The 25683-nt window shown below is 53.1% G+C and overlaps 1 protein-coding gene across 10 annotated transcripts in view; it reads right to left on the bottom strand.

Annotated features, from left to right (window-relative positions):
* Window positions 1-25683, bottom strand: part of ATP11A (ATPase phospholipid transporting 11A) — a 114430-nt gene that overhangs the window by 20416 nt on the left and 68331 nt on the right. For all 10 annotated transcript variants that reach the window (XM_028497694.2, XM_028497689.2, XM_024117444.3 and 7 more), the window contains 13 exons: window positions 24033-24136; window positions 23317-23367; window positions 20467-20531; window positions 19726-19807; window positions 18355-18505; window positions 16874-17071; window positions 15472-15630; window positions 14059-14222; window positions 12294-12365; window positions 11151-11224; window positions 6728-6831; window positions 2283-2464; window positions 292-543 (listed from right to left, as the gene is read on the bottom strand). In XM_028497694.2, coding sequence (XP_028353495.1) covers window positions 292-543; window positions 2283-2464; window positions 6728-6831; window positions 11151-11224; window positions 12294-12365; window positions 14059-14222; window positions 15472-15630; window positions 16874-17071; window positions 18355-18505; window positions 19726-19807; window positions 20467-20531; window positions 23317-23367; window positions 24033-24136 — 1658 coding nt within the window. The remainder of the gene's footprint in view (window positions 1-291; window positions 544-2282; window positions 2465-6727; window positions 6832-11150; window positions 11225-12293; window positions 12366-14058; window positions 14223-15471; window positions 15631-16873; window positions 17072-18354; window positions 18506-19725; window positions 19808-20466; window positions 20532-23316; window positions 23368-24032; window positions 24137-25683) is intronic.

The raw sequence follows: 25683 nt of genomic DNA, 5'->3' as shown, positions 1-25683 counted from the left end.
CGCGCACACACACACACACACACGCACGCACGCACACACGCGCACACGCGCACGCACGCACACACGCACACGCACACACACACGCACACACACACGCACACACACACACACACACACTGCTCTGATGCAAAAAGGCGTGTCACAGTTGCTAAAGAGAAATAGCTCTGGTCACGGTCCCGACCACGGGATGCTGTTAGAGGCCAGAGGACAGGACCACGTCCGCACAAGGGAGCTGAGGCCACGGCCCTGCCCACAGAGCTTGCCCAGTCCCTCCGCAAACGTCTCGCCTACCCTGAGAAGTTGTCCCGGGTCAGGCTGGCGCTGCAGTGCAGGATGGTCTTGCTCAGCTCGAAGAGCACGTCGTGCAGACTCTGTTCCTCCAGCCTCTTGGTGGTGACCTCGAGCAGCTGCGTGTTCCTGCGGAAGAGCTTGCAGGCGTAGCAGGCGGCGGCCGCCGTCTCCACCTTGTCGCCCGTGAGCACCCAGACCTTGACGCCTGCCTTTTGCAGGGCCTCGACGGTGTCGGCCGCCTTCTCCTGCAGCCTGGGGGTGGGGTGCGGCGGACGACACACACACGTCAGCGTGGACACAGCAAACCAAAGTGTAGCATTCCAAGAGCTTGTGATCTACTGAACTGTTTCAGTTTTTTGCCCCCAAATTAAAAAGCACCGCGGTGCTGGCTCGTGATTTACCGTAAAGGACCTGAAGCTGGTTACAGCTGTGTATTCACCTTTCACAACAAAACACTTCCTAATACCAGAAAATCCACAGGGATAAAATATTAAGAAACAAAACGGCATCTCGTACAAGTAACAGTTGCCGAGCACACAGTTTTCTGCCTGGTGGGACTTGCTACTTAGAGAGGATTTTACGCTATTATAAGAAGCCCCATCATAACCGCCAACCAAAAAAGTCTTAACCAGGGAGAAACGGGATCTGGAGAAGAGGTGACACTCACCACCTTTTCTTTGTGCATAAACTGTTCTAATTTTGCCACGAATCAAACTGGAGCCCAGGTCCCCGTAAAGAACGTGCAACGCCAGTCGCGGCTCTGGGACTGGCTGATGGTCATCACGGGCTCGCCCCGCGTCAGGTGCTGCGGGAAGCACTGCCTGCGACGTTTTGTCTTTGCCAAAACCTTACAGGCTGAGGACTGTGTTAGGATCCTGGTCTACGTGTAAAAAACCCAAAGCTCGCAGAGGTCACAAAACATGTCTGAGGATAAACGGTGCTCTTGATCTTGGTCAGGCTGTCTTGCCATCTGTGGAAGTCTGGCATCAAAACCATGTCTGCCTCGTTTGGGGGCCTGCTGTGTTTTCTAGATTTTAGAGCCTTAGTTTTTGATAGATGTGTGTCAGTGACATACTGTATTTCTGTCCAGTGCTGAGTGAAAGGAAAGGAAAGGATCTGGATTCTGACTGGAACCATCTGGTTAGATTCTGGGATAAACTTCCTAGGTCAAGTCTGGAGAGGATATAATCGTACTATTCTACAGACAGAAAAAACCATCTCTCATTTCATCCTTTTTTGCAAAAAGCAAACCGAGGCCCAGAGTGGTCTGTAAAGATGTTGGCTAGAGATTTTAAAGAAATAGTTTGTAATCAAATATCATCACTTCAACCCCTCCCCTCCCCCCCATCCCCGGGGATCTACTCTCAATGTCCTGAGGTGCCAGCTCCCCACCGGGTGCATTAACTCCCAGGACCCCTGTGAGGGTCCTCGGCTCTGCAGGCGAGGATCACTCCGCCCTTAAGAGCCTTCCCTTCTCCCCGATTCCTCCAAGGACCCAGGAATTTTACCAGCGATTATTGTCAGTTTTTGCAATACTCTACTTCATTATTTTAAATTCCTTCAACGAGTGATGACAAAAACACTGAGAATGTTAAGATCTAAAATGTTTACACTTGTATTTGGAAAGAACTAGTGACAAATTTAGGAACAGGTTAGTTATTGATTCCATTCTAAAGAATGATTGAACAACACAGCCTTGTAGCTTGACCATTCATGATATGGTGTGAAAATGCTGACCATTTCTGGTTTCTTCTGGGGACGTGTGACTTTCAGGCCTTTTATCCGTGGAGAGTCAAACATCACAATAGCACAGCCTGACCCCCTGTGCTATTACCCCAGGCAACCAAGCGGCCTGCCCGGTCCTGACGCGTGACCGCGTTCACCGGGTGCGGCTGACACCGGCTGTGGGGCTTCTCCCGAAGCGCCCCCGTAGCCCCTGCTATCCCACTGCAACATTAGTATTTCTGAAGACAAGCACAGCGAGCCCTTACCGATCCTCCACGGCCGTAGCACCGAGCAGGATAAGGTCTTTCTCTATTTGCTCATAGGCTTCTGCTAATTTCCTTTCCCGATCTTGAAGCGCCACTTTGGCAGCCTGCAGCAGCTTATAGATGCCTTCATATTCTTCTTGGATGAGCCTTTTGTAGGCAACGCACAAGGTCCGAAGCCCCTCCTGCAGGACACAAAGCAGCACTTAACGTGAACTTGAGGTTCACATTGCTGAATATCACTTCGCAAAGCTTTCCCGACACCCCTCTCCAGCTAGAGTGACTAACCGGAGAACGAGAAACCAACCCACCCTCAAAGGGCTGCTTATCTGCAACCGAAGCATATCCACCTTAAATATACATAATCATGGTAGATTATAAAGTTTTCAAACTAGTAAGCGTGGGAATACAAAATATAAACCAGGGCCGTCGAAAGATAAGACTTTGTTCTTTTATTTTGACAAATGAAGAGTTAACCTTTTTTACGATAGCAATTTGCAATTTATAGTAAATATCAAGTGCTATTTCTTTTTTTTTTTTTTGGCCACACCACGTGGCATTTGGGAACTTAGTTCCCTGACCAGGGACTGAACCCACGCCCCCTGCAGTGGAAGCTCAAAGTCTTAACCACTGGACCACCAGGGAAGTCCATCAAGTGATATTTCTAAAGTGACGCTTTAGGTGGGGAGTTTGTGCAACACTTTGATCTTATCTGGGTCTCACTGAAGGAAAACCACACGGTTATTGATCAAACCTCTCGGGTCCACAGGAGAGTAAAATAAGAACCTAAGACTAATTCTGGATGTAATCACAGTGCAAGCACACCAGCCGGCAGGGCACCAGGAAGCTGGGCTCTCGAAGGCGCCACACAGAGCCCTTTCACTCCGTCAACAGACGTTTCCTTCGGTCACGATGAAGCAACCATCACAATGGCCTGACCGGCGACCTTGGATGAGCCCCTTCTGCTTCCCTTGTTCCTTCAGCCCCGACTCTACTGATCCCCTGAAATGTGCCAGAGTCTCCTACATCATCAGTCCAAATTCTGGGAGAACACGGGTTTCTAAGATTTTAAGAAGGCTTTCCACTGTATGAATTCTAATGTCCCATAACTCTCAGGGAAGGCTTCACAACTTTGGTCTTTTCTCCGACCTCCAGATGTAGCTGAAGGACGCGGTTACGGTCGAGTTAACAGCTCCTCTTGTCCCTCGGAGCTCTCGGAAGCCTGAAGGCGGGAAGGGAGCCCCCGGGAAGGAGCAGGACCAAGGCAGCATCTGTGCGTCCGACACTCTGGGAAGGCTCTGAGCTCCGTGACCGCCCACCATCCAGATGCTGAGTCCCGTCACAGGGGCACAAGCAAGCGGCCCGCTCGCCTCCCTCTGAGAAGGCAGCTCCCTCTCCACCCCTGAGCTGTGAGGGCAGCGACGTTGTTCCCCTGCATCCTTCCCGGGTCCGCTGCCCGCTCACTTCGCTGCCCTCCTGACTGTCTGCCTCCTTTGTGGGGTGGGGGCTCTCAGGCCGCTGGCACTGTCTTACTTCACCCCCCACTCCTTGGCACACAGTAATAACTCAGTAACTTCTGCTAAAAAAAAGTAAGTGGTTGAAGTTGGATCAGAAGCATCCACGGTGATCAAGTTACAGGTCAGAGACATGAGCTCCAACTACGGAGTGGACCCTCTGACTTCTCCTAAGAGGTGAAACGCACAGGATACATGACTTCATTCTCATGCCAGGAAAACTGCACGATAGGAGAGAGGTTTTACGAGGATAGTAATTCAGAGCTGGTGTGAACGGTCAGCAGAGACTTCAGAAATAAATAGAACCTTGTTTTTAAAAGCAGCTATGGGACTTCCCCTTGTGGAAACATGGAGTAGAAATACTTTTCTCTATTCTTCCTGTGAAGTATTACTAAAACCCTGGACACTGTATATAAAACAATACTGATATACAAACAAAGGCAGACAAATACACCACAAGGAAAGAAAATTACAGAACATTATCCCTTACGAACATCGATGCAAAAATCCTGAACAAAATTTCAGTAAGCGGAATCTAACAGTATGTCCGAAGGGTTACATACATGACCAAGAGGGGTTTATCCCAGCGATGCAAGGGTGATCCAACATATGAAAACCAATGTAATATACGACATAAATAGAACAAAGGAGAAAAACTCACATGATCATCTCAATAGGTGCAAAAAGAGCATCTGACCAAACCCAACACCTTTTCATGATAAAACCACTCGGTAAACTAGGATGGAAGGGAACTTCCTCAACCTGATAAAAGCCATATATGAAAACTCATAGCTAGCATCATACTCGACAGGGAAAGATTGAAAACTTTCTCCCTAAGATCAGGACCAAGACAAGGATGGCTGCCTTTGCCAGTTCTATTCAACATGGTACCAGAAGTCTTAACCAGAGCAATCAAGCAAGAAGAAAAAAGGTATCAAGTTGGAAAGGAAGACATAAAGTTATTTCTGTTCTTAGATGATAAGATCTTATATGTAGAAAACTCTAAGGATTCCACCACCACACACACACAAAAAACTGTTGGAACTAAAAGACGAATTCAGTAAAGGTGCAGAATACAAAGTCAACACACAAAAAGCAGTTGCATTTCTATACACTAACTATGAACAATCCAAAAAGGAAATTAAGAAGACAATTCTATTTACAATAGCATCAAAAAGAATAAAATACCCAAGAATGAGTTAAACCATGGAGGTGAAAGATTCATAGACTGAAAACCACAATATGTTGCTGAAAGAAATCACAGAAGATCTACGTAAATGGAAAGGCATCCTGTGTTCATAGATTGCAAGACTTAATATCCCACGATGACAACACCACCCAAAGTGATCTACAGGTTCAGAACAACCCCTATCAAAACTCCAATGGCATTTCTTGTGGGAATGGGAAAACCCACCCTAAAATTCACGTGGAATCTCAAGCGACTCAGAGTAGACCACAATCTTGTAACAGAAGAACGAGGCTGGAGGACGGACTCACGTTTCCTGGTTCCAAAACTCACCGGAAAGGGACAAGTAACCAAAACGGTGTGGTCCTAGCGTAAAGACAGACACAGACCAACGGAACAGAACTGAGAGCTCAAAAATGAACAGTTGCACGTGTGGCCCAACGATTTTTGACAAGGAGGCCAAGACCATCCAACAGGGAAAGAACAGTCTTGTTCAACCAATGGTCCTGACACAAGCGGCCATCCATGTGTGAAAGAGTGACGCTGGACCCTTACCTGTCCCCCACACACATAATTAACTCTAAATGGATCAAAGACCTGAATGTAAGTGCTACATTATAAAACTCTCAGAAAAAAGAAAAAAACATCGGGACAAATTATGATCTTGGATTTGACAACAGTTTCTTAAATATGACACTAAAAGCACAGGCCACACCAAAAAAATAAATTGGACTTGATTAAAATTAAAAACTTTTGTGCATCAAAGGATACTATCAAGAGAGTGATAGACAACCTACAGACTGGGAGAAAATATTTGCAATTCATACATCTGATAAGGTGTTAGTATTCAGAATATATAAAGAACTACAATTCAACAAGAAAAAAAACCTGATTAAAAAATGGGCAAAAACCCTGAATAAGCATTTCTGCAAAGAAGATGCACAAATGGCCAATAAGCACATAAAAAGATGCTCAACATCTTCAGTCATTAGGGAAATGCAAATAAAGACCACAACGAGTTACCACTTCATACCTAACCAGGGTGACTACAGTTAACCAAAATGGAAAATAACAAGTGTTGGCAAGGATGTGGAGGAACTGAAACGCTCATGCACTGCTGGTGGGGATGTGAAATGGTGCAGCCTCTGGGGAACAGTCTGGCATTTCCTTAAAAAGTGAAACACACCGGAACCACCAGGTGACCCGGCCATCCCACTCCTAGGTACATAATCAAAGGAACTCACACAGATACAAGCACACCCATGTTCACAGCAGCATTGTTCCCAGCGGCCAAAAGGCGGAAACAACCCAAGTGCCCACCAACAGATGACGGATAAACACAGTGTGGCACGTGTAGCGCATCCACACGATGGAATATTATTCAGCCACAAAAAGGAATGAAGCTCCGATGATGTAGGAACTCGGATGAGCCTAGAACAGACTGAGCACTCACTTCAGAACAACATGTGAGAAGAAAACCAAACAGGTCCCAAGGGAAGGCGTTAAGCGCCAATCACTGGAAGTCCTCAGGATAAAGATCTATTTTCTTCAAGACCATCACGATGTGCTTGTCACTCTGGACGCCCTCAGCCCCAAACACCAGCGGAGGGCTGCGGAGGGTGGCGCCCGCCCAAGGGCGCGTGGCCAGGCTTCCCGCGGCGCGCGCACGTGGCACGCGCATGTGGCACCCAGCAGGAACGTGCCCCCCACGAGGGAGAAGAGGCGTGAGGCCGCCGCCCGCATCTCACCACTGCGTTGCGCTCCACTCTGGATCGGATCTGGTCCACTTTGCCTTCTATCACTCGGGGAAATATTGAGGAATCTGCTCCTTTGCAAAACAGATAAATTTCTCCTAGAAAACGAGAAAAGAAGATTTTCATTTAATCGCTCTATGGGGAAGACTAAATTATTTTTCAAATGACGCTTTTATTAAAAACAAAACCAGGGATACCGGCGCTGAGACTGTCGTGGAGACGTCGGCTGACCAGTGAACCTGCAGATCAGGAAAACGTCAAAGCTACAGATCCCCCCCCAAGCCTCGTTTTATTCCCACAAGGCCAGAATCTCAGGAAAGTCAGGAACCAGGAGCAAAACTGGCTCCTGGGCGTCCTTCCTCCTGTGTCACTTCCGCCTGCTCGGTGCAAGGATGTGAGCGAGGGACGAATGCCCTCGGGGCCAGGGAGGGGTATGGACGCAGAGGGCGTGGCCGGCCCCAAACGGGGTCAGAAGCTGCTGGGACACCGGGCGTGACCAAGAGTGACGAGAAGCATCTGTGGAAGGACTCTCCCCACACCTGCTGCCCCGGTCACTTCACACGTCTCAGTGCTGGGGGTGCACGCTCCTCCCCCCTCGAGGTGAAGGGTGTTCCCTTCCAGACGGGTAGGGAAGCTCTCGCTCGGCTCGGACAAAACTGCGGGCGCCCGCGCTGACCCACAGGCCGCTGGCGCCGGGGCTCCTCTTTCCCGAGGACTCTTCTGGCCTGCAAACCACGTGGCTCTCTGCTGCGGAAGCACCGAGGGGCTTGTCACAGCGGCTGCAGGGCCGGAGAGGGGGCACTGCCGCTGGCACCGGGTTCTCTTCAGCACGCGTCATCAGACAGAAATCACGCACACCGAGCCCCGGCCTGGGTGGGTCCCTGGAAGCCCAAGGCGCGGACGGCCCGCGGGAAGGAAACCCGGGAGCCAAACCCAGGGCACGGGGAGGGGCCGGGAGGAGGGGGCACGGTGCTGGGGCGGGGGCTGGGCAGCCCGGAACCGGTGGTCCACACGGGGATCTGGACAAGGGCCCGTGAGCTCAGGGGCAGCGTCGGAGCCCACCGTGGCTGTCCTTGGTCCCGGGAAGAACCATCTTCTGCAACATACAGAGCGAAACACTTAAAACACGGCCCGGTTCGCGCTCACGGAAGTCCTGATGTTAAAGCCAGGGCAACGTCAACCTACGGCCAGGAAGGATGGCGTCTGCAGTGTGTGTCGCAGGCCTGCGGAGGGGACACGTGGGGCTGAGCTGGGAAAGAAGCGGCAGCACGGCCGCCGCCGCCAGTGGGAATCTGGGCAGTGGGTCCAATGCCCAGGAGAAGCCCGCACACCCTCGGGCCGCGACCCGAGTCCTGGTCACGGGCCCGCCAGCCTGACGGCAGAATCCGTGCCCGGCGCCAGCCGTGACTCCTAGGCAACGCTTGTACGCACGGCATCAGATATAGGATAAAACAAGTTTTGTGGTCCAGACAGTTCTGAGTGGTAATACCTTCTTGAACAGTAATTCTTTCTCTAGAAAAATCACAGATGACTCCAAGTAATGGCCAGTGAATGACTTAAATTTTCTACTGTCTCACCCTGTCATCCCCCTGTACCCGCCGTAGACGTGGGACGCGTTCAGCCTAAAGACTTGGTCAAGCAGAGCCTCTGACGTGAACACATCTGGAGTGGAAGGCAACATTTAACTTGCAAAGGACAAGAGCAGAGAGTATTGGGCCCCAGCTGCAGACCTGCTTTTCCAGTTTTGTAAACGAATAAGAAGTTAGAACTCCAGAGCAGTGCAAACACACAGGTGAGGTGACCGTGGCCCACGCCAAGCGCGTGGGACCTGGGGGGCTCCAGGCTGCAGTGGCTTCTCGGGGAGAATCCTCAGCAGCTCAAGGCTGCAGGGGCTCTGGTCTCCGTCCTGCCCACGAGGCTGTAAACCAGTGCCTTTAGGGTCATCTCCGGGGAGGTATTACTACTTAGAGAACAACTTGTTTAGTTAAATATTCCACGTCTCTGAGAATTCACTGCTGCCTCGCGGGGTTCTGATGGCCCGGCCTCTCCCCTCCAGGAAGGGGTTTCTAACGGCACGAACGCCAAGCATGTAAGACCTTCACGTGACCCAGCTCCTGCTCCAGGCTGAGCCACGCTCCTTTTGTGGGAAGTGTCGCTGTTTGCGAAGATTCCACGGTCCACACCTCGGTCCCAGCGCTGTGCCGGGGCGGGTCAGGAGAATGTGCAGAGGGGGCAGAAGACGGCCTGTGACCAGCTGACGCATCGCTTCCCGAGGCTGTGGCGCCGACTGCCGGTTCCCGGACTGCCTCAAGCACGATTCACGTTTGGATCGGGGAAAGTCACAAGAGAGAAAGACTGACGGTGTGACCTTGCGCGGCTGAACGCCTTCATCCTGGATGGACCCCGGCGCTGCTGGCCAGCGCACAGCAGAGGGGACCACCCGCCCAGGGGACTCGTCTGCGAACGTGACGGGCCGTGTGCTTCCCGTGTCCTGCTGCCCCTGTGGCCACGTGTTCGGGGCAGCATTTACATAAAGACTTGATGTCCACAGCGCTCACGGATGCAAGGCTCGTTGGTGGAGCCGTCACGTCTGACAGCCTGCTTCGGAGGCGAGGGAGCCACGCGGATCCAGCTCTGAGACGCCCAAGCGCTCCAGCTCACGGAGCGCAGTTCACAGGGCCTGGCTCAAAGATGGGCCTTCAGCAACCTCCCGATGTCCTCAACCGGCTTGGGAGACAAAATAAGGCATTTCCGGTCCCATCGAAAGAGGCTCAAGCAGCCCTGTTAAGGGAAGTCACTTTGTGGCAACGAAATCCGCTCGACCTGAGTGTCAGGACACTGCGGACGTAGAGCTCTCCAGGTCATACTTCAGGCGGAGTCTGTTTACGTTCAGGGCAGCAGCTTTGTTTGGTTGCTCTCCAGGCGAGTTTCCAAAGAGAAAAACATAGCCTAGTGCGGTCTAGTTTTCAGAAACGAAAAAGAGTAAGATGCCATGTCTCTTGGTAAGATGCCACTTGAAAACACGTTAGTAAACTGAACCCAGCAGCACTCACTGAACGCTCAGCAGTGCTGTGCTGGGCACGCCGTTGGGAAAGTGTGGCTCTGCGTTCAGGATGCGTGCAGCCCGCAAGGGCAGAAGGAAACCAGGAGGGCTTCCTGCAGGTGGCTGCGGAGGCATCCTGGGAGAGCCGCCCATGAGTAAGAGGGCCTCTAAGTGGAAAAGTCCAGACCAGGTGGAGGGCCTCCAAGTGGAAAAGTCTACACCAGGTAGAGGGCCTCCAAGCCCTGCCAGGTAGAGGGCCTCCAGGTGGAAAAGTCTACGCCAGGTAGAGGGCCTCCAGATGGAAAAGTCTACGCCAGGTAGAGGGCCTCCAGGTGGAAAACTCTACGCCAGGTGGAGGGCCTCCAGGTGGAAAACTCTACGCTAGGTAGAGGGCCTCCAGGTGGAAAAGCCCTGCCAGGTGGAGGGCCTCCAGGTGGAAAAGTCTACACCCGATAGAGGGCCTTTAAGTGGAAAAGTCCAGACCAGGTAGAGGACCTCCAAGTGGAAAAGTCTACACCAGGTAGAAAGCCTCCAGGTGGAAAAGCTCTCCCAGGTAGAGGGCCTCCAGGTGGAAAAGTCTACGCTAGGTAGAGGGCCTCCAGGTGGAAAAGCCCTGCCAGGTGGAGGGCCTCCAGGTGGAAAAGTCTACGCTAGGTAGAGGGCCTCCAGGTGGAAAAGCCCTGCCAGGTGGAGGGCCTCCAGGTGGAAAAGCTCTCCCAGGTAGAGGGCCTCCAGGTGGAAAAGTCTACGCCAGGTAGAGGGCCTCCAGGTGGAAAAGTCTATGCTAGGTAGAGGGCCTCCAGGTGGAAAAGTCTATGCTAGGTAGAGGGCCTCCAGGTGGAAAAGCCCTGCCAGGTGGAGGGCCTCCAGGTGGAAAAGCCTGGTGGTGTGCCCTGGGGGGGCGGCCTGGGAAGGAAAGCTGGGAGGCAGCTCAGGGCCTCCATAGAAGAGCTGGAGGAGCAGCTACCTGTTTCCATCCAGGACACGAACCCAGGAGGCCCGAACCCAGGAGGCCCGGCAGGGACTGCACGCACAGGAGGGCTTGAGAAGGGCGTGGTCGCAGATGCCTGGGCGGGGCCTGCAGGTGGGGACCCAGGAGACAGGCTGCAGCGTGGTAGACTTCGGGGAGTTTATAGCCCCGGGGATGAGTCACAGGACTTTCCCTCGAGGGAAAAACCAAAGGTGACTAAACCTCAGCCTAAGATGCTCGGGGACAAACGGGGCCTGAGGTTGAGGACTCAGTGTTGGTTTATCCATGTTTTTAAAAAAGAGAATAAATAGTTAAATCCTGAAAGCTCCTACAGAATTTAGGCATCAGAGTAAAACACAGTCACACTGTATCATTTAAGAAACCAAAGGGAAAGAAATTTCTACCTGTAGCAGATCTGACAATTACACTCATTCTCCTTCTTACTGAGTCAAAGCTCAAAATTTCCAGCAATTCGAACCTGAAAAAGAGATTGAAAAATCGCTTTTACTATCACCTGGCTCCACGTCTCATTACATCGGGGGGACGACCCACCCTCCCCTGCGTGCTTCACAGTCCCTGAAAGGGCAGGGGGGCGACAGCCTAGGTGGCTGTGAGGCTGCGCTGGCCCCGCGGGCCCTCAAGCTGGCTCCCGGGGGTCCTGGAGCACCAAGTGGCGCCCGTGGCCTCAGCGCACTCCCACTTGCCTTTCCGGCTGGAGACCAGAAGCCCGACAGCGTGCCACTGCCCTCCCAGGGGTGACCCCAAGGCGCCCAGAGGCCCCGAGCGCTTGCGGGAGGAGCCCCAGCTGACCTGGAGGGCCCAGGGCCCAGCAGCCATTCTGGAGTCGAGGGGCTCACCACCTCCGCAACCTGGGAGTTTATTTTTCTTAAGAGCAAAAATGTAAAATCCAGCTCTTTTGAGACCATCACCACCAAATCTTACGTTCTTTACCATGTGTGCCGTATCCGTAACTGCCCATTGATGTTTATTTAGCAAGGAGAGATGGAGGACCCCAACCTCTGAGTCAAAATCAAAACATGCCATTTGTCTCTGGGAGCAGCAGTTTTAGACTAGATGGTCCCCTAAGAGTCGATATGGAAAGTGAAACATCCGCTGTCCATCTGGTCCCTCCAAGGCTACCGCTCGGTGTTTCCATAGGACCCCGTGCTCCACGGCCTGGGAAGCTGCTCTGAGAACACAGGATTCCAGGGCCGCTCCCGGGGGAAGGGCTTCCGTTGGCCCTCTCGTGGGGAGTCAGAGCTCGGCCTTGGGGGTGTCAGAACGTGCTAAAAGCTTTGTCAACTCCTGCAGTAAAACTGACAACGTGTGGCTTAACCCCAGCCCGTCTGAGGGCACACCACCACCCAGCCTCTCCTCTAACCGTCCGACTCAACTTCTCCAGGTGTTTCGGTGGCACTCTTGGGGTTGTTACTGAGAAGAGGGAGAATGAGTCATGGAAGGAGTACAGAGAATTTGGTATGTTCTCCAGTGAAAGAGCTCTGTAAACACCATCCCGTCCTACCATCCCAAGCAGGCAGGGTTCTCACCTCTCAATGTCACTGTCCCTGTTTTGGAGCTCCATGTAATTGTCCTTCAGCCTCAGGTACCTGAAGCCCAGTCTGCAGAGGAGAAGACGTACCTGGGAGTTAATGTGGACCCCGACGGTCCTCTTTCATAGCATGTTTCCATTTTACACTCTGGGAAAGCTCTCCTTTTGAAAAAGAAATGCTTCCAGAAAAACAGAGGCTGCAAACTGCATTGTAAAGTCGGGAAAGTATAGCACCGTCTCAGAACGTCCTCCAAGAGCCCAGGGAATGTCGACTTACCCGACCATCTGGCCCACCACACACAATTAGCTGCCTTCTTACTGGCGGGTATGGACGGCAGCAGGTCTGAGGATTGGTCCCTGTCTCGACTGACCAGTGGGGCTGCTTAGAGGCTGGGTACCATGTCAGAATTGGAAGGACTCTGGGAGCCCGTCAATCTCCAGGCAGACGCTGCATTTTACTGATGAGGAAACTATAGCCCCGTTCAACCAACGGGCCACGGGGCACTTCATCTGTAAGGCCCCCTCCTGCACCAGCACGTGTGAGGGCTCTGCCCATGCGGGCCCAGGCTGGGGTGGGAAAGAGCAAACGGGCCTGGCTTCCGGACTCGAGGAGCTTCCAGGACGTGGAGGTGGAGACACACACTCACACGGCAACAGCCCTAATCGTATTAGGAAGACGCTATGCGACCATGGGGACAGGGTCCCGCCGACCTGGCAGGAGCCGGCAGGCTGAAGGAGAGGCTGCTGGAAGGTTGATCTCTATGACTGAATGCGCCTTGATTCCTGAGCACTCGTTTTCCAAGGAGAGAGAAATCTCGATTCAAGAACTCTCACCTACGTATGTGTGAATTTGTACATCGAATAAAGGTCTGTGGTGACACAATGTACATACCTGACGTCACTTTCAAATTGCATGGAAAAACACATAGTTTAGCCAACAACAAAAACATGGTTCCAATTAGAGGAGAGGTGCCTGGCGCCCACTGACTAAGGCAGCAGAAGGGGAAGGTGAGCATGGCCTTTAGCACTTTTTAAATTGAAAGATAGTTGATTGACAATATTGTTGTAGTTTCAGTTGTGCAGCACTGTAATTCGGTTCTTTTTGCAGATTATATTCCATTACAAGTTACTATAAAATATTGGGTTATTCCCTGTGCTGTACAGTATAAATCCTGCACCTTCAGTATTAAATCAGGGTCGTAAGCTGTGAGAACGGAAAAACATTTCCCTGACGAAAATTATGCCATGTGTCTGGAAAAAAGTATTTTTCTAAGTGTTTGCTTACAACCCCATGTCATGAGGCGGCGAAAACTCCCAATAACAAGATCTCAAAGGAGGTGGAGTTAGCACAATAGGACACATGGGAAGTGAGCAGTGAGAGAACCCCAGCACCCAGCATCACCCTTTCCATGCTGTGTGACTTTGGGGAAGTTGCTTGATATCTCTGGGCGTCAATTCTCTAGGATGGATGAGGAAGACCTGTCATAAAGGGATTCTAAGACTGCTGGCATCTTTAGAAGCCTGTGACTCTTTGGAATGGCCTCTAACTAATTTACTGCAGAAGTTATGGCAGGAAAAACCACCATCTGAGACAGCAGGAGGGACCCGCGTGCGCCACTGCGGGAATCAGGGGGAAGGCCTGAGCGCAGAGGCAGTGACCAGGCCCTCAGCAGAACACACCAGACGCAGGACGCTTCCAGGACGAGCCTGTGGTCGGGGTGGAGAGGCCCCGCACCCCCTCGCATCCGGGACCAGAGACGCACCTCTGGATGCCTTCAACCAGAGCCACCTCGTCCGGCGAGGACGAGATGTACGCGCAGCGCTTCCCTGAGTCCGGCGACTTCCTGGGCCCGTCCACCTCGTCATCGTCCTTCACCTGGATGGTGTGGCACAGACAGATGGCCCGGAAAAACAGCTCTTCCCGCTCCTGCAAATGCAGCACAAACCCACAACTCTGTGGCACATCCGCTCAAAACAAGGGGATCAAACAGAAGACGGTAAACAACAACGCCGGGCCTGCAGCCCTGGGGGTCAGGGAGTCTTAGTTCCACCTCTGGCGGTGGCAGCGGAGTCTGGCCGCCTTTCCTCCGCTCTCGCGGTCCAGACGAAGACGGACATGGACCTCAGGGAGGCAGTGAGTTCAAGGTCGCAAGAAGAGACGGGCCTGCGATCCCTGGGTTCCCGGAAGCCGTCCCACGCCCTGGGGTGCGACCGAGACTGAGGGGGCCAAGAAGGGCTGGGCTGGCCTCGCGTGGGCCAGGTGGGCAGCTGAGGCAGGTGGGACGCCCTGCAAGGCCACAGACCACCTGGCCCTCCCCCGAGGCTCGGGGGTGAAGAGGCCGTTTCTGCACCACCAGAGGCACGCACGCACGCACTGGCTCTCAAAAGGCCGCTGAAGCAGAGCTGACTCAGGCCACCTCAGTCCCCTGGGGCTCCGTGGAGGCTCTGCAGACACCAAAGCTTCCGGAACGGTCTCCTGGGCAACCGCCGCCAGGGTCATGGCCCTCCTGGAGGGGGTGAGACCTGGAGCCACACAACCAGTGTGTGTGTGTGTGTGTGTGTCTGTGTCTGTGTCCATGTGTCTGTGTGTGTGGAGTGTATCTGAGCAAGTGTGTGCCTTGTGTGTCTGTGTGCAGGTGTGTGTCCGTGTCTGTGTGTGTATGTGTAAGCACGTGTGTGCCTTGTGTGTCTGTGTGCAGGTATGTGTCTATGTCTGAGCACGTGTGTGCCTTGTGTGTCTGTGTGGTGTATGTGTGTGCCTTGTGTGTGTGCAGGTGTGTGTCCGTGTCTGTGTGTCTGTGTGCAGATGTGTCTGTGTCTGTGAGCACGTGTGTGCCCGTGTCTGTGTGCGAGTGTGTGTCTGTGAGCACGTGTGTGCCCATGTCTGTGTGTGTGTGTCTGTGTGTCCATGTGTGAGCACTCGTGGTCTGCAGGGCCCCCTACTCTCAGCCCACGGTTTCGCCACGTGGTGACAGCTGCCCCAGCCCTGATGAGACGGCCAGATGCACCTGGGGACGCCTGTGCAGACGGGGACACTCACAGCTCTTCTCCCCCGAGTCGCCGGAGGGCAGCATCTGTCCTGGACCCCAGGACAGGAGGTGCCCCTGGTCCCTCGCATGACCCGCCCGTGGACAGGTAGCAGCAGAGGATGCACGGCCAGGAGCGTGGCCACCTACCCGCCCGCCGGCGCCCGGGGAGGCGTCGATCATGTCGATGGCGGCCTCTCCGTTGCAGATGGCGTGCGGCACGTACACGTGGCCCTCCACGCAGCACTCCTTGAACTCCATGTTGTTCTCGGTGAGGGTGCCCGTCTTGTCCGTGAACACGTACTCCACCTGCGGACATGGCTCGGCTGGGAGCTGCTGCCCCTCGAGGGCCCTCGGACCCCCCAAGGCAGCCTCGTCCGAATGAAGCCATTTCCGAGGCTTTCACCCAACCGTGCTGCCTCCCCGGCCGGCCAGTGAGCACGCTGGCCGCCCCCGCCCGAAGCTCCGTGCCTGCGAGCGTCCGGACGCAGCCTGGCCCCGGGGCCGAGGGGGGACTTCCCACACTTTTCTCCTTCGGTCTCATGGAGAGACAGAGACGCGGTGGGGCTTGGGGGCTTGGTCCTGGATCCGATCTGACCAGAAAATCAAGGGTACGGGTGGGGTGAGCTTATCCCATACGGCCTGGGAGGTCCAAGCCTGCAGCATCGTTTAAGGGCTGGAAGGTGACAGAATTCAAACAAGTCAAGGGACAAAAATCTCCGATAGAAAACTGTGGCAAGTGTGAAAACCACACGGAGTTTTAAACCCTGGATCTCGATAAACTGAAGGAAGGTGGGGATCCCGGACCCCGTGGGCACCTCGTGAGCTGTGGGGAGCATGGGTCCCCCCCCCGAGCCCCCGCCGCCGGCTATCAGAGACCCGCGGGCTCGGGAGCGGCTGGAGGGTCCCGGCGAGTCCACGCTCTACCCATCCTGCTGGGCTCCCGCGCGGGGGCCCCCACCCGCACACTCCGTCCGCGGGACACGCTGCAGGGCGGGTACCTGTTAGTACGCCCACTTTACAGGTCAAGAGCTGCCACTGCAGAGCCCAGGCCGCGAGCCGTCGGCCTGGAGCAGGAGTTCAGTGGAGGGGTTCTGAGCTCCTTACACCGCGAGACTGAAACTCAGGTCTCACCCTGCCCACCCTGGCAATGATGACCGGGGCCGTGAAGACCGAGGCGACGGGACGGGAGGGCCGAGGGCAGCCCCGTGAGCAGGCTCACTGCTAACCCTCCCCTGAAACCCAGAATCAGCGCCACTTAGAAGGGCCACGGATGAGCTTACGGCAGCGAGTTAACGTGATGAATCTGCGTAACCTGTGAACCCCAAAGCACCCCGCACCGTCACATAAAGTTAAAAGGCCACTTTGCCGCCGTCTTTCACCAGGTATAGGTTATATCTCTGCGCATGAGCTGAGATGGAAACGTTCCCATCTGACCATCCTGATGATCTGCCTGCGTGACAAGAATCACGTAGCTTCTAGAAACCTGGGGACGTAAAAGAGAGGGGCTCAGTGGCCAGCCAGTGAGAGAAGATAATTGAGGAGACCTGACCTGTCCGAGCTCCTCGTTTAAATCCGAGGTGTTAACCAGAGGCCCTTCCCCCGTTGCCTCGTCAAACATCTCTTCGTCCCAGGTGATGAAGTAGGAGCCGAGGAACTTCTGCATCTCCACGGTGACGTACATGGACACGGGGATGATGTAGTTGAAGAGAACCATGAAGGCCAGGAAGTCCGTGAAGGCTCTGAGAAGCTAAGAGAAGGCGGGGTGACCCCACGTGCCGCCCGCCAGCATCACGGCAGCTCACAGCTCAGAGCCAGTCAGCACAGCCGAACGAGGGCTGTTTTTATTATTATTATTTTGTGTGTGTGTGGTACGCGGGCCTCTCACCGCTGCGGCCTCTCCCGCTGCGGAGCACAGGCTCCGGACGCGCAAGCTCAGCGGCCATGGCTCACGGGCCCAGCCGCTCCGCGGCACGTGGGATCTTCCCGGACCGGGGCGCGAACCCGTGTCCCCTGCATCGGCAGACGGATTCTCAACCACTGCGCCACCAGGGAAGCCCAAGGGCTGTTTTTAAACCAAGTGCTTCAAACCCCAAGGTGAAGACCACTGGGGCGGCGGGGGCCGTCGGCTTTGTCTCCTGCACCCGACTTTAGCGCCGTGGCAGGCCCGGGACAGGGGCTGCCCGACATCTGCGCTGCTGGGGGGTGGGGGGCGTGGGGGGGGATTAGGTCACTTGTGAGTCACACTCAGGGACGGCGGGGAGCAGGGGCTGGGTCTCCAGCTGAGAGCCCGCAGGACGCCGTACACTGTGATTATTGCGAGTTTCCCTCGAGAGTCTGATAAACTACCGAATTTAGGGGTCTGTACAAATGGTGTTTCTGTATAGGTTTATCCTTATTTTTGAGCCATGTGTCTCATGGGAGGCCGGACTGAACACAGGAAGGAAGTGGGGCCAGGTTGGGATCTGCACACGGCCCTGCTCTGAGCTGCGTGGATCCGGGTCCGGATTGGCACACCGCTCAGGCGGACGCGGTAGCCCCAGCCGGAAGACTGTACTGCTTTAAGCAGAGGACATTTCATCAAATTAACACGCTGGTTTGGGGGAAAACATTTTTGATAAATGAGCAACGGAGCCAAAATCCCCCTACGTAAAAATGAAACCAATTCTTATTGTAATTTCCCATCGAGATGTGCCTTTTATTCATCTATTACCTAATTAGGGACCGTGAATCTCACTAATAAGCAGCTACTCAGCCCCTCTTATAATACAGGTCACCGTGCTGAGTTTTAGGTGTTTAAGGTGTGTCCTTATGAATCTAGGATGGAAGCCGCTACCTTTTCAGACTTGACTATTCAAATGCCCAAAGAAGGAGGCTCAACCAGTGTCCACAACTGCGGGGCCGGGGGCGGGGGCAGGCAGCTGACACCTTCGCTATCAATGAGCGCGTCTACCACAAAGATTTCATCAGCCTAGACCTCATCCGGTCTCCCCACGTTTCCACAGCGACAGCCTGCAGAGTCCCTTTCCGTACCAGGTTCCTCTGCCTTTCTGCCTCTGTCTTCTGGTTGTACCACGGCTCATCTTGGAACGGCTTGCTCTGCCACACGTACTTCATGACGGTGTTAATCAGCGCTTTGCTGATTAGGATGCAGAGGTACACGATGAGGAACACATTCATTGACCTGAAACACAAGACAGCGGTGGTGACTTAGTGCCCAGTCCCCGAGGAATCCTGAGCTGCGCGTCGCCTTTCTCACAAACGCCAGCACGAACACGTTGTGAACAGACAGGAACAGCACAACGACAGGTTTTAAAGGACCCCCGGACGAACTGTCACGGTAAAAGTGAAAACGCAAGCTCGTCTACAACTGAGTACACTCCGTGGGCACTGGCGTGTGTTCTGGGGCCACCAGGGCAAGTGCTGAGGGCCGGGAACGCCGATAGACAGGAGGGCACAGCCTTGCTCACAGGGCTTCTGCATGGTCTAGGGCTCTTAATTCAAAGAACACCCAGAAATCAACTTCTTCTACCATGGAGCATCAGCCAGTGAGTTCCAAACTTGGAGATTATCACCACGAAGGAAGCGGGGAGGGAGGGAGGGAGCGAATGCCCTCCACATAGGAAAAGTGCTGAATCCTTAGCCGGTATCTTAGGAGCTTATGAAGAAGGTTTGATTTTCCAATATCTATTTCTGAAACCAATTTGCCAATGCAGACATCTGGAAACTAAGCATTCTTCTTTAATAAGAACCAACTGTCCAAGTTCACATCTGATGCAGCCACAGATGGACAGAGACCCAGGATCACATTTCAAGGTCGACTTGCCAGGAGCAGACACACGATGCCTCAACAGTCTCCCTACACATCACCCAGGAGCCCTTTATTACACAACATGTGGACACTCAGTTGTACACTTCAAGTCAAGGACACACTTTTTAGCGAGAGGCAGAGAAGACATCATTCTGGGCCATGCTTTCTTACAAATTCAACTGTGTCCTTGACTTATTATCAGGATTTTACCATTTAATGAAAAGAAGACTGTTCCCTCTGCTAATGCTTTCCTCACTGAACCCGTATCAGAAAAGTGACTGAACTTTCACTTTTTCATGAAATGGCGGGAGGAGATGCTGGGCACCCACAACTGACCTTGACCCAGAACTCCAGGTGTCCACGCATGGGCGGGAGCCTGCAGACGTGGCTGAGGGTGCGTGGCCATTTACGTCCCCACAAAGTAAGACTGTCAATCTAAGGTCTAAATAACCCGCTGGACTGTCCATCAGATCCCATGAAGGAGTTGCTAGTAAGACTAGAGGAAAATGGTTCCCCATCTGCGGGGGTTTTGCAACAGCGGGAAGCCACGGATGGGTTTTTACATGTTTCGAACCATGGGGCACTCAGCTTACTTTTCGACAGCAGATCGCTTCTGGGATTTTGACTGATAATTCAGTGCCATCTTGGTTTCCATGCCCGTGTAAATAGCAACACCTATAAAGTACAGAGCAGATGTTAGAACAACACCACAACTGTGTCTTGCTTTACATCGTAAAGTACGCGCAGCTACGATAAAAATGAAATTTTGGACAAAACGGATCATATTTTAAATATTTCTAGGCAAGCTAGCTGTTCATAAAAAGTCACGCAGGATTCTCTAGACCAAGGGAATGCTTTTCTTTTCCTGCATAAACAGCAATCCGCACTTTTTTTTAAGTTCAGATTTTAATGTACTGAGTTTTCCAACAACGGGACACATTTGTATAAGTTGTTTAAGTTAAAACATAAAAAGTAACCCACCAGAAGTGGGAAATACTAGCAAAGAAATACAGCCATTAAAGGAAATTTCTTGCAGAACTACACCATGTGAACCCTTTCATAGATATAAGTTTACGTTTGAGTCAAAAACTACAGGCACTTAATTTGCAAGCAACACTCTCAGGTGTCACGGCTCTGTGGATTGCGGTTATACGCAGTGACTGGTTTTCTCAGTGAGGAAAATTACCGCGGCCATAAATCCACAGCCCCTCAAAGCACAAAGAGATGCTTTCATGGTACGCTTTCATCTGTAGTTAAATCTACGGATTTTAACTGCTTAATGGGTCCTTGGTTTTAGAAGCTATTATTAATAATTCACTAATGAAAACATTTACCGAAGATTTTCTCAGTGTTCTTTAGCGTGGCTCCTCTAAGAAGCAAGTTTTCCGATCCTAATGGCCTGCAAAGATAAGGATGACCAGAAACAGGGCAATGGAGAAAGCAGGTCGGCACGACAAGATGGAGAAGCAGCTCACTGGCCCCACACACTTTGTTCTAAGAGGAGACCGTCTCAGTGTAGATCTGCTTGTGCTTGGACTAGGAAAGCTAGCCGGGCCCATGTAAAAGCACGTGCTCTTTCCCTGGGGGGCGGGAAGAACCTGTCTGCGGGGAGATCCCAGAAGAGTCAGCTCCTCCAGGGCCCCAGCCCTGCCCCAGCCCCACTGGGCCGCACCCCAAGGCTTTAAACGCGCTCCGCTGGCGACAGCGAGGGTGCTGGGGCCCCCACGGGTGCCATGAGCAGCCCCTGGGCACTAGTCAGAAGTGCCACTCGAGGGACCAACCGGAAACCCGCCCCTAACAGGCTTCACGTCTGAGGCCTGAGGCACCGGGGACCCCAAGTGGTGCCAGCGCCTCACTCAGCTGTTTCTCCCGCACCCTCGGGGGTTTCATGTACCCAACACAGTCGCGCTTTCAGGGAAGAAGGCTGTGAGGCCCCGCGTGGCATTTACAAGCACTGCATCAAGCCCCAAAGGCCCCTGAATGCCGGCAGCCCGGAAGCCTGGGGCGATCCAGGTACTGCTGCAGGGGCAAGCGCAGTGACCGAGGAATTTAGAAACCATTCGTGTAAAAACCAGCACTCTGGACCCAACAGTGAGCAGCAGGCAGACGCTCTGCCTTCAGGGGCTCGTGGCCCAGTGGCCCCTTTGTTGACCGAGTAATAATTTCTTCTCGTTTCCCAAGAGTAGAAGGGGAATAAGCACAATTCAGATTCACTAAGTTTGCCATTTACAATATTCTCCTGATTTTCTTCGGAGGGTAAAGGGAAAGAGTTGATTTGGGGTAAAGGGAAAGATTTGCTAAAGCTTGCTTTTCACTTTGTCGGCATTTAATTTCCCTTTACCATGGAAGCTTGAGAATCCACTGAACGTGATAGGCTCAAACGCGTTCAGCATACTTAGCTGACCCAGCTCAGGACCACATCAGGCTGAAGATGAGAAAGGGGGGCTGCTCAGCGGGGTGCGCTGGCAGGGCCCCCCCGCCCCCGACCCGACGGGCCTACCCAGGGCTGTCCCATGGCCTCAGGGTGTGTCCCCCAGCCTCACAGCCACGCGGGACAGGCGCCCGGCTGCACACGTGCTGTCTGCTTGTGTTACAAGTACTGTCAGCCTCTGTTAGCAAACACTTATGACAGCTCATGTCCAAGGTGTTTATGGAAATAAATGGCCCTTTTATAAAGTGTCTCTGGGGAGTCTAAAAATAATTTACTTCAAAAAGTACTTCACTTCTAGTTTGGACAGGAAGATGAAGAAGTATCACTCCAGAAAGACTGAGAGCTTAGATATATATAACTCATAACTGTCCACACCACGAGTTTATAAACATCTCTAAATACCCAAATATTAAAAGTCTGCTGAATCATATAGATACTTAAAAAGCTAAACTAGAATTAGTATCAAAATACAAAATATATTGGTAATTATCTTCCCAAAGGGCTCAGCCTTCAACTTCGTCCAAATATCAAACAAGGAAAGCCTGCAATGCTCACTTGTCCAGCCTCACTCACTGGCAATATGGATCCGTCTAAATATATTCACTCTTGTTCAAACTCAAATTAATCCTCGCAAGACACAGAAATCCACATTGTTTCTCCAAAGTAACTAGGCATTTACCTTTAGAACAACAGGTATTTAAGAAAAATCAAGGCAATGCCTCCATAGATTCTGGAAAGCAACTGCTAACCTGCTGATGAAGAATGGTGATCAAAACATGCTAAGAGGGGTGCCAACTGTTTCCTTAAAACAAGTAATTTCTGGAGACTTTCAAGGAGATAAACCCCATGACGATTTATTTTGCAGTAATTTCCCACTGAGTGTTTTTTTTCCTACTTCTGGCCCAGTATTTTCTTTAATACACAAGGTAATGCCAGGACACAGACAATCTGGTGACTGCTTAACTTGGAAGAAAAATAATTTCTCTAACCAGTGGGGTTTGTGAAGAAGGAGAGCGATGTCAAAACCTACTGAAAGCCAAGTTCCCTCAGTGTAGACCTGAGGCCACGTGCAGATAAAACGTCCAAGGCCCGGGAAGTGAGGCAGCACGGGCCACAGCTGCAGTGAGCAGGGCTGGCTCCGTCTGGGCGCCACGACCTCAGGGCCAAGTCAGCTCCCTGCCGCCAGCGGTCCGGGGTGAGGCCACCGATGAAGCAGGTGTAGACACCCACCTGTGATGGCACTGGCCACTGCCCCTCCCCTGAAGCAGATTCCCCCGTCCCCGGGGGGACGTGAGCCTGGACAAGCCCGTGGGAGACACATCCCCCAACGTCTAAGACTGAGGCTGTGTCCCAGTGATGAGTCTGGGCAGATTCATGAGGCCCAGTAAAGCGGCCCCCAAGTCAGAAACCTTTCAACCTCCTAGCTGAAGACGCACGGTCTGTTCAGTTATGAAGAGCGTTTCCACTGGGGAAACGCGCCTTCCCCTTCGCCTGCTGGACCAGCTCCTACCCCTCCCGGCTGTGAGGACATCCTTGGCAGAGCCACGGGGTCGCTCGTCTGTTAACGCGTCCAGACGTGCACACAAGAGAACCCAGCAAGTGAGCGGAACCCGGACCCCCGGTCACGCAGAACTCCCCCCTCAAGCCCAGCAGGACAGCAACGATGAAAAACTCTCATCAGGAAAAGAATCCACGTTTAATTGAACGATAGAGATGAACTCGCCAAGTGTTTAGAAGAAGCAGGACTCCTCACCTCACCACGGGGTCATTCAGATCGCTGTAAACATTTATGCGGCCGACGAACCTGGGGACAGGAGAGTCAGGTCACTGCCAGGGCAGCAGGGGACCGGGGAGGGGGGCAGGACCTGAGACCCCGGCTCTGGGGAACCCCCCTCCTCACCCCTGACCCGTTTCTAAGAAGGGCTGGGATTCTGTACTGGAAACACAGGGGTGTGAGGCTAAACCCCTCCTCTCCCCCCCTCCCCCCTCCCCCCTCCTCCCCTCTCCCTCTCCTCCCCCCTCCCCCTCCTCCCCCCTCCCCCTCCTCCCTCATTTTTAATGATGAGGTCGATAAATAAAGTTAAGCACGGATGTAGGCAATAGGTGAGTGAAGCTGTTTCTTCTTCTTCTTCTTCTCTCCCCCCTCCTCCTCCCCTCCCCCCTCCTCCCACTTTTTAATTGTCCTATTTATTAGCTCATGACTTAAATGATTTCCCTTACAGTCACTTCCTCAAAATACAGAAAATTCATTTTTCTTTGACAAATTTAGTTCCATCAAGCCTTTTCAAATATTTGTATTAAGAGTTATGGATTGGAACATTGCTGGACTATGAAAATACAGAAGTAATGTATTTTTGACCAGGTCCTAATTTCTCAGCAGCGATTTACAATCTCTCTCCACACCACCACGCGGCCGGGCACGTGGCCTGGGCGGCAGGGAGGACGCCCGGGACCAGGAGGCCGGCTCACCTGTAGAGGTCGGGCTGGGGCTGCTCACACTCGATGGTGGCGTGGAGAGAATCTATATCTTCCTCCGTACGAAACCCCTTTGTGTCTTGAACTGCATAATGGGTCTGCAGATTGACAAGAAATGGGAATTCACAGCCAAAATGATCAAGACAAACCCAGCAGCGGGGGTCTCCCGTCTTACGCAGCACCAATGTTTAATGTTTTAGGCATATAAATAAGCCTGGTTACAAAGCCTGGTTACCATACGAGGCAGGGTGTATAATAAAGAGTTTGCAAATGTAACAAGGTTACAGAACTGTAGGTACCACCCGGATTCCTATACCTATTAGGTGCCAGGAAATTCTTCCATTCTTAGCCAGTGTCCTCAACTAACAGAATTCTTCTTCAAAACTGGACACTTGGATTCATCTGTCAGAGTGGAGGCTCTGAATCAGGAAACAAATTTGGGACCTAAAATATTCTTTTTTGTTTATACGGTTCACAGACAGCTGTCGCAGGCATGGCAAGCTGCCCTCACCCGTCACTGTCCGGGGAGCACAGCTTTCTGCACGGACCCTCACCTGGCCTTGACCCCAGGGCTCCTCAAAGCAAGGGGGCCACGGACCCCAGGCCCCGCCCCCAGGCCCTGAGTCTGGGGTGGCGCCCGAGAACCGCATTTCTAACCTGATCCCAGGTGATGCTGGTGCTGGGGTCTGGGACCCCATTTTGAGAAGATGGGCCCAGACGGCACCAAGGAGCGTGGATGGGTGGAACAGCCTTGGGAGGAGAGAGGAAGGAGGGACGGGGCGAGGGGACGCAGTCTCCTCCGTGTCTCCCATGAGTAAGTGTCGGGCAAAGCGTGAAAGGATTCAGAGCAACAGGGGGTGTGATCACAGCATCCCTGCAACGTGTGGAGGCACTTGTGTGTCAGCACTTTGGGACATTTCCTAATTATAGCCTCACAAGAGCCCCTGGAACACAGGTTTGCCCCCATCTTACAGATGTGAAAACTGTAGGCGTGACCTCTGCGGGGTTTTTTGTTTTTGTTTTTGTTTTTTTTTTTTTTTTGCGGGACGCAAGCCTCTCACCGTTGTGGCCTCTCCCGTTGCGGAGCACAGGCTCCGGAAGCGCAGTCTCAGCGGCCATGGCTCACGGGCCCAGCCGCTCCGCGGCATGTGGGATCCTCCCGGACTGGGGCACGAACCCGCGTCCCCTGCATCGGCAGGCGGACTCGCAACCACTGAGCCACCAGGGAAGCCCTGTGACCTCTGCTTTTAAGGAAAGGGCTCAGGTGACTCCGGCCCCCACAAGCACAAACAGAGAGGTCCAAGCACAGCCCCGGTGCTGACATGGGCCATGTCTGGACCCGGGTGACTGCTGTGAAACTTCACCCGGACGGCAGTGATGCACCCGGAGGCTCGTGGCGTCTGCTCCAGGGACACCTCTAGGCAGTGATGTCCCTCTGTGGGTCGGGGTGCAGAGGGCAGCCCACTGCCCGCAGCCGGGTGTGCACGGCTCGCGGGGCCGGGGAGGACGGGACACAACACCCCAAGCTCCAACGGCCACTGGACACCCAGCACTTTCCAGCCCAGAACTGCTCTCCCTGACAGTTGACTGTGCCAGAAGGGTCCCCCCTCCTGGGATTCGTTACATAGAAAATGTGAGAGTAAAC

Source organism: Physeter macrocephalus, chromosome 13 (genome assembly GCF_002837175.3).
Source record: "Physeter macrocephalus isolate SW-GA chromosome 13, ASM283717v5, whole genome shotgun sequence".
Lineage (NCBI taxonomy): Eukaryota > Metazoa > Chordata > Mammalia > Artiodactyla > Physeteridae > Physeter > Physeter macrocephalus.
The sequence above is the reverse complement of the archived record's forward strand: the minus strand, read 5'-3'. Positions and strand labels throughout refer to the sequence as shown.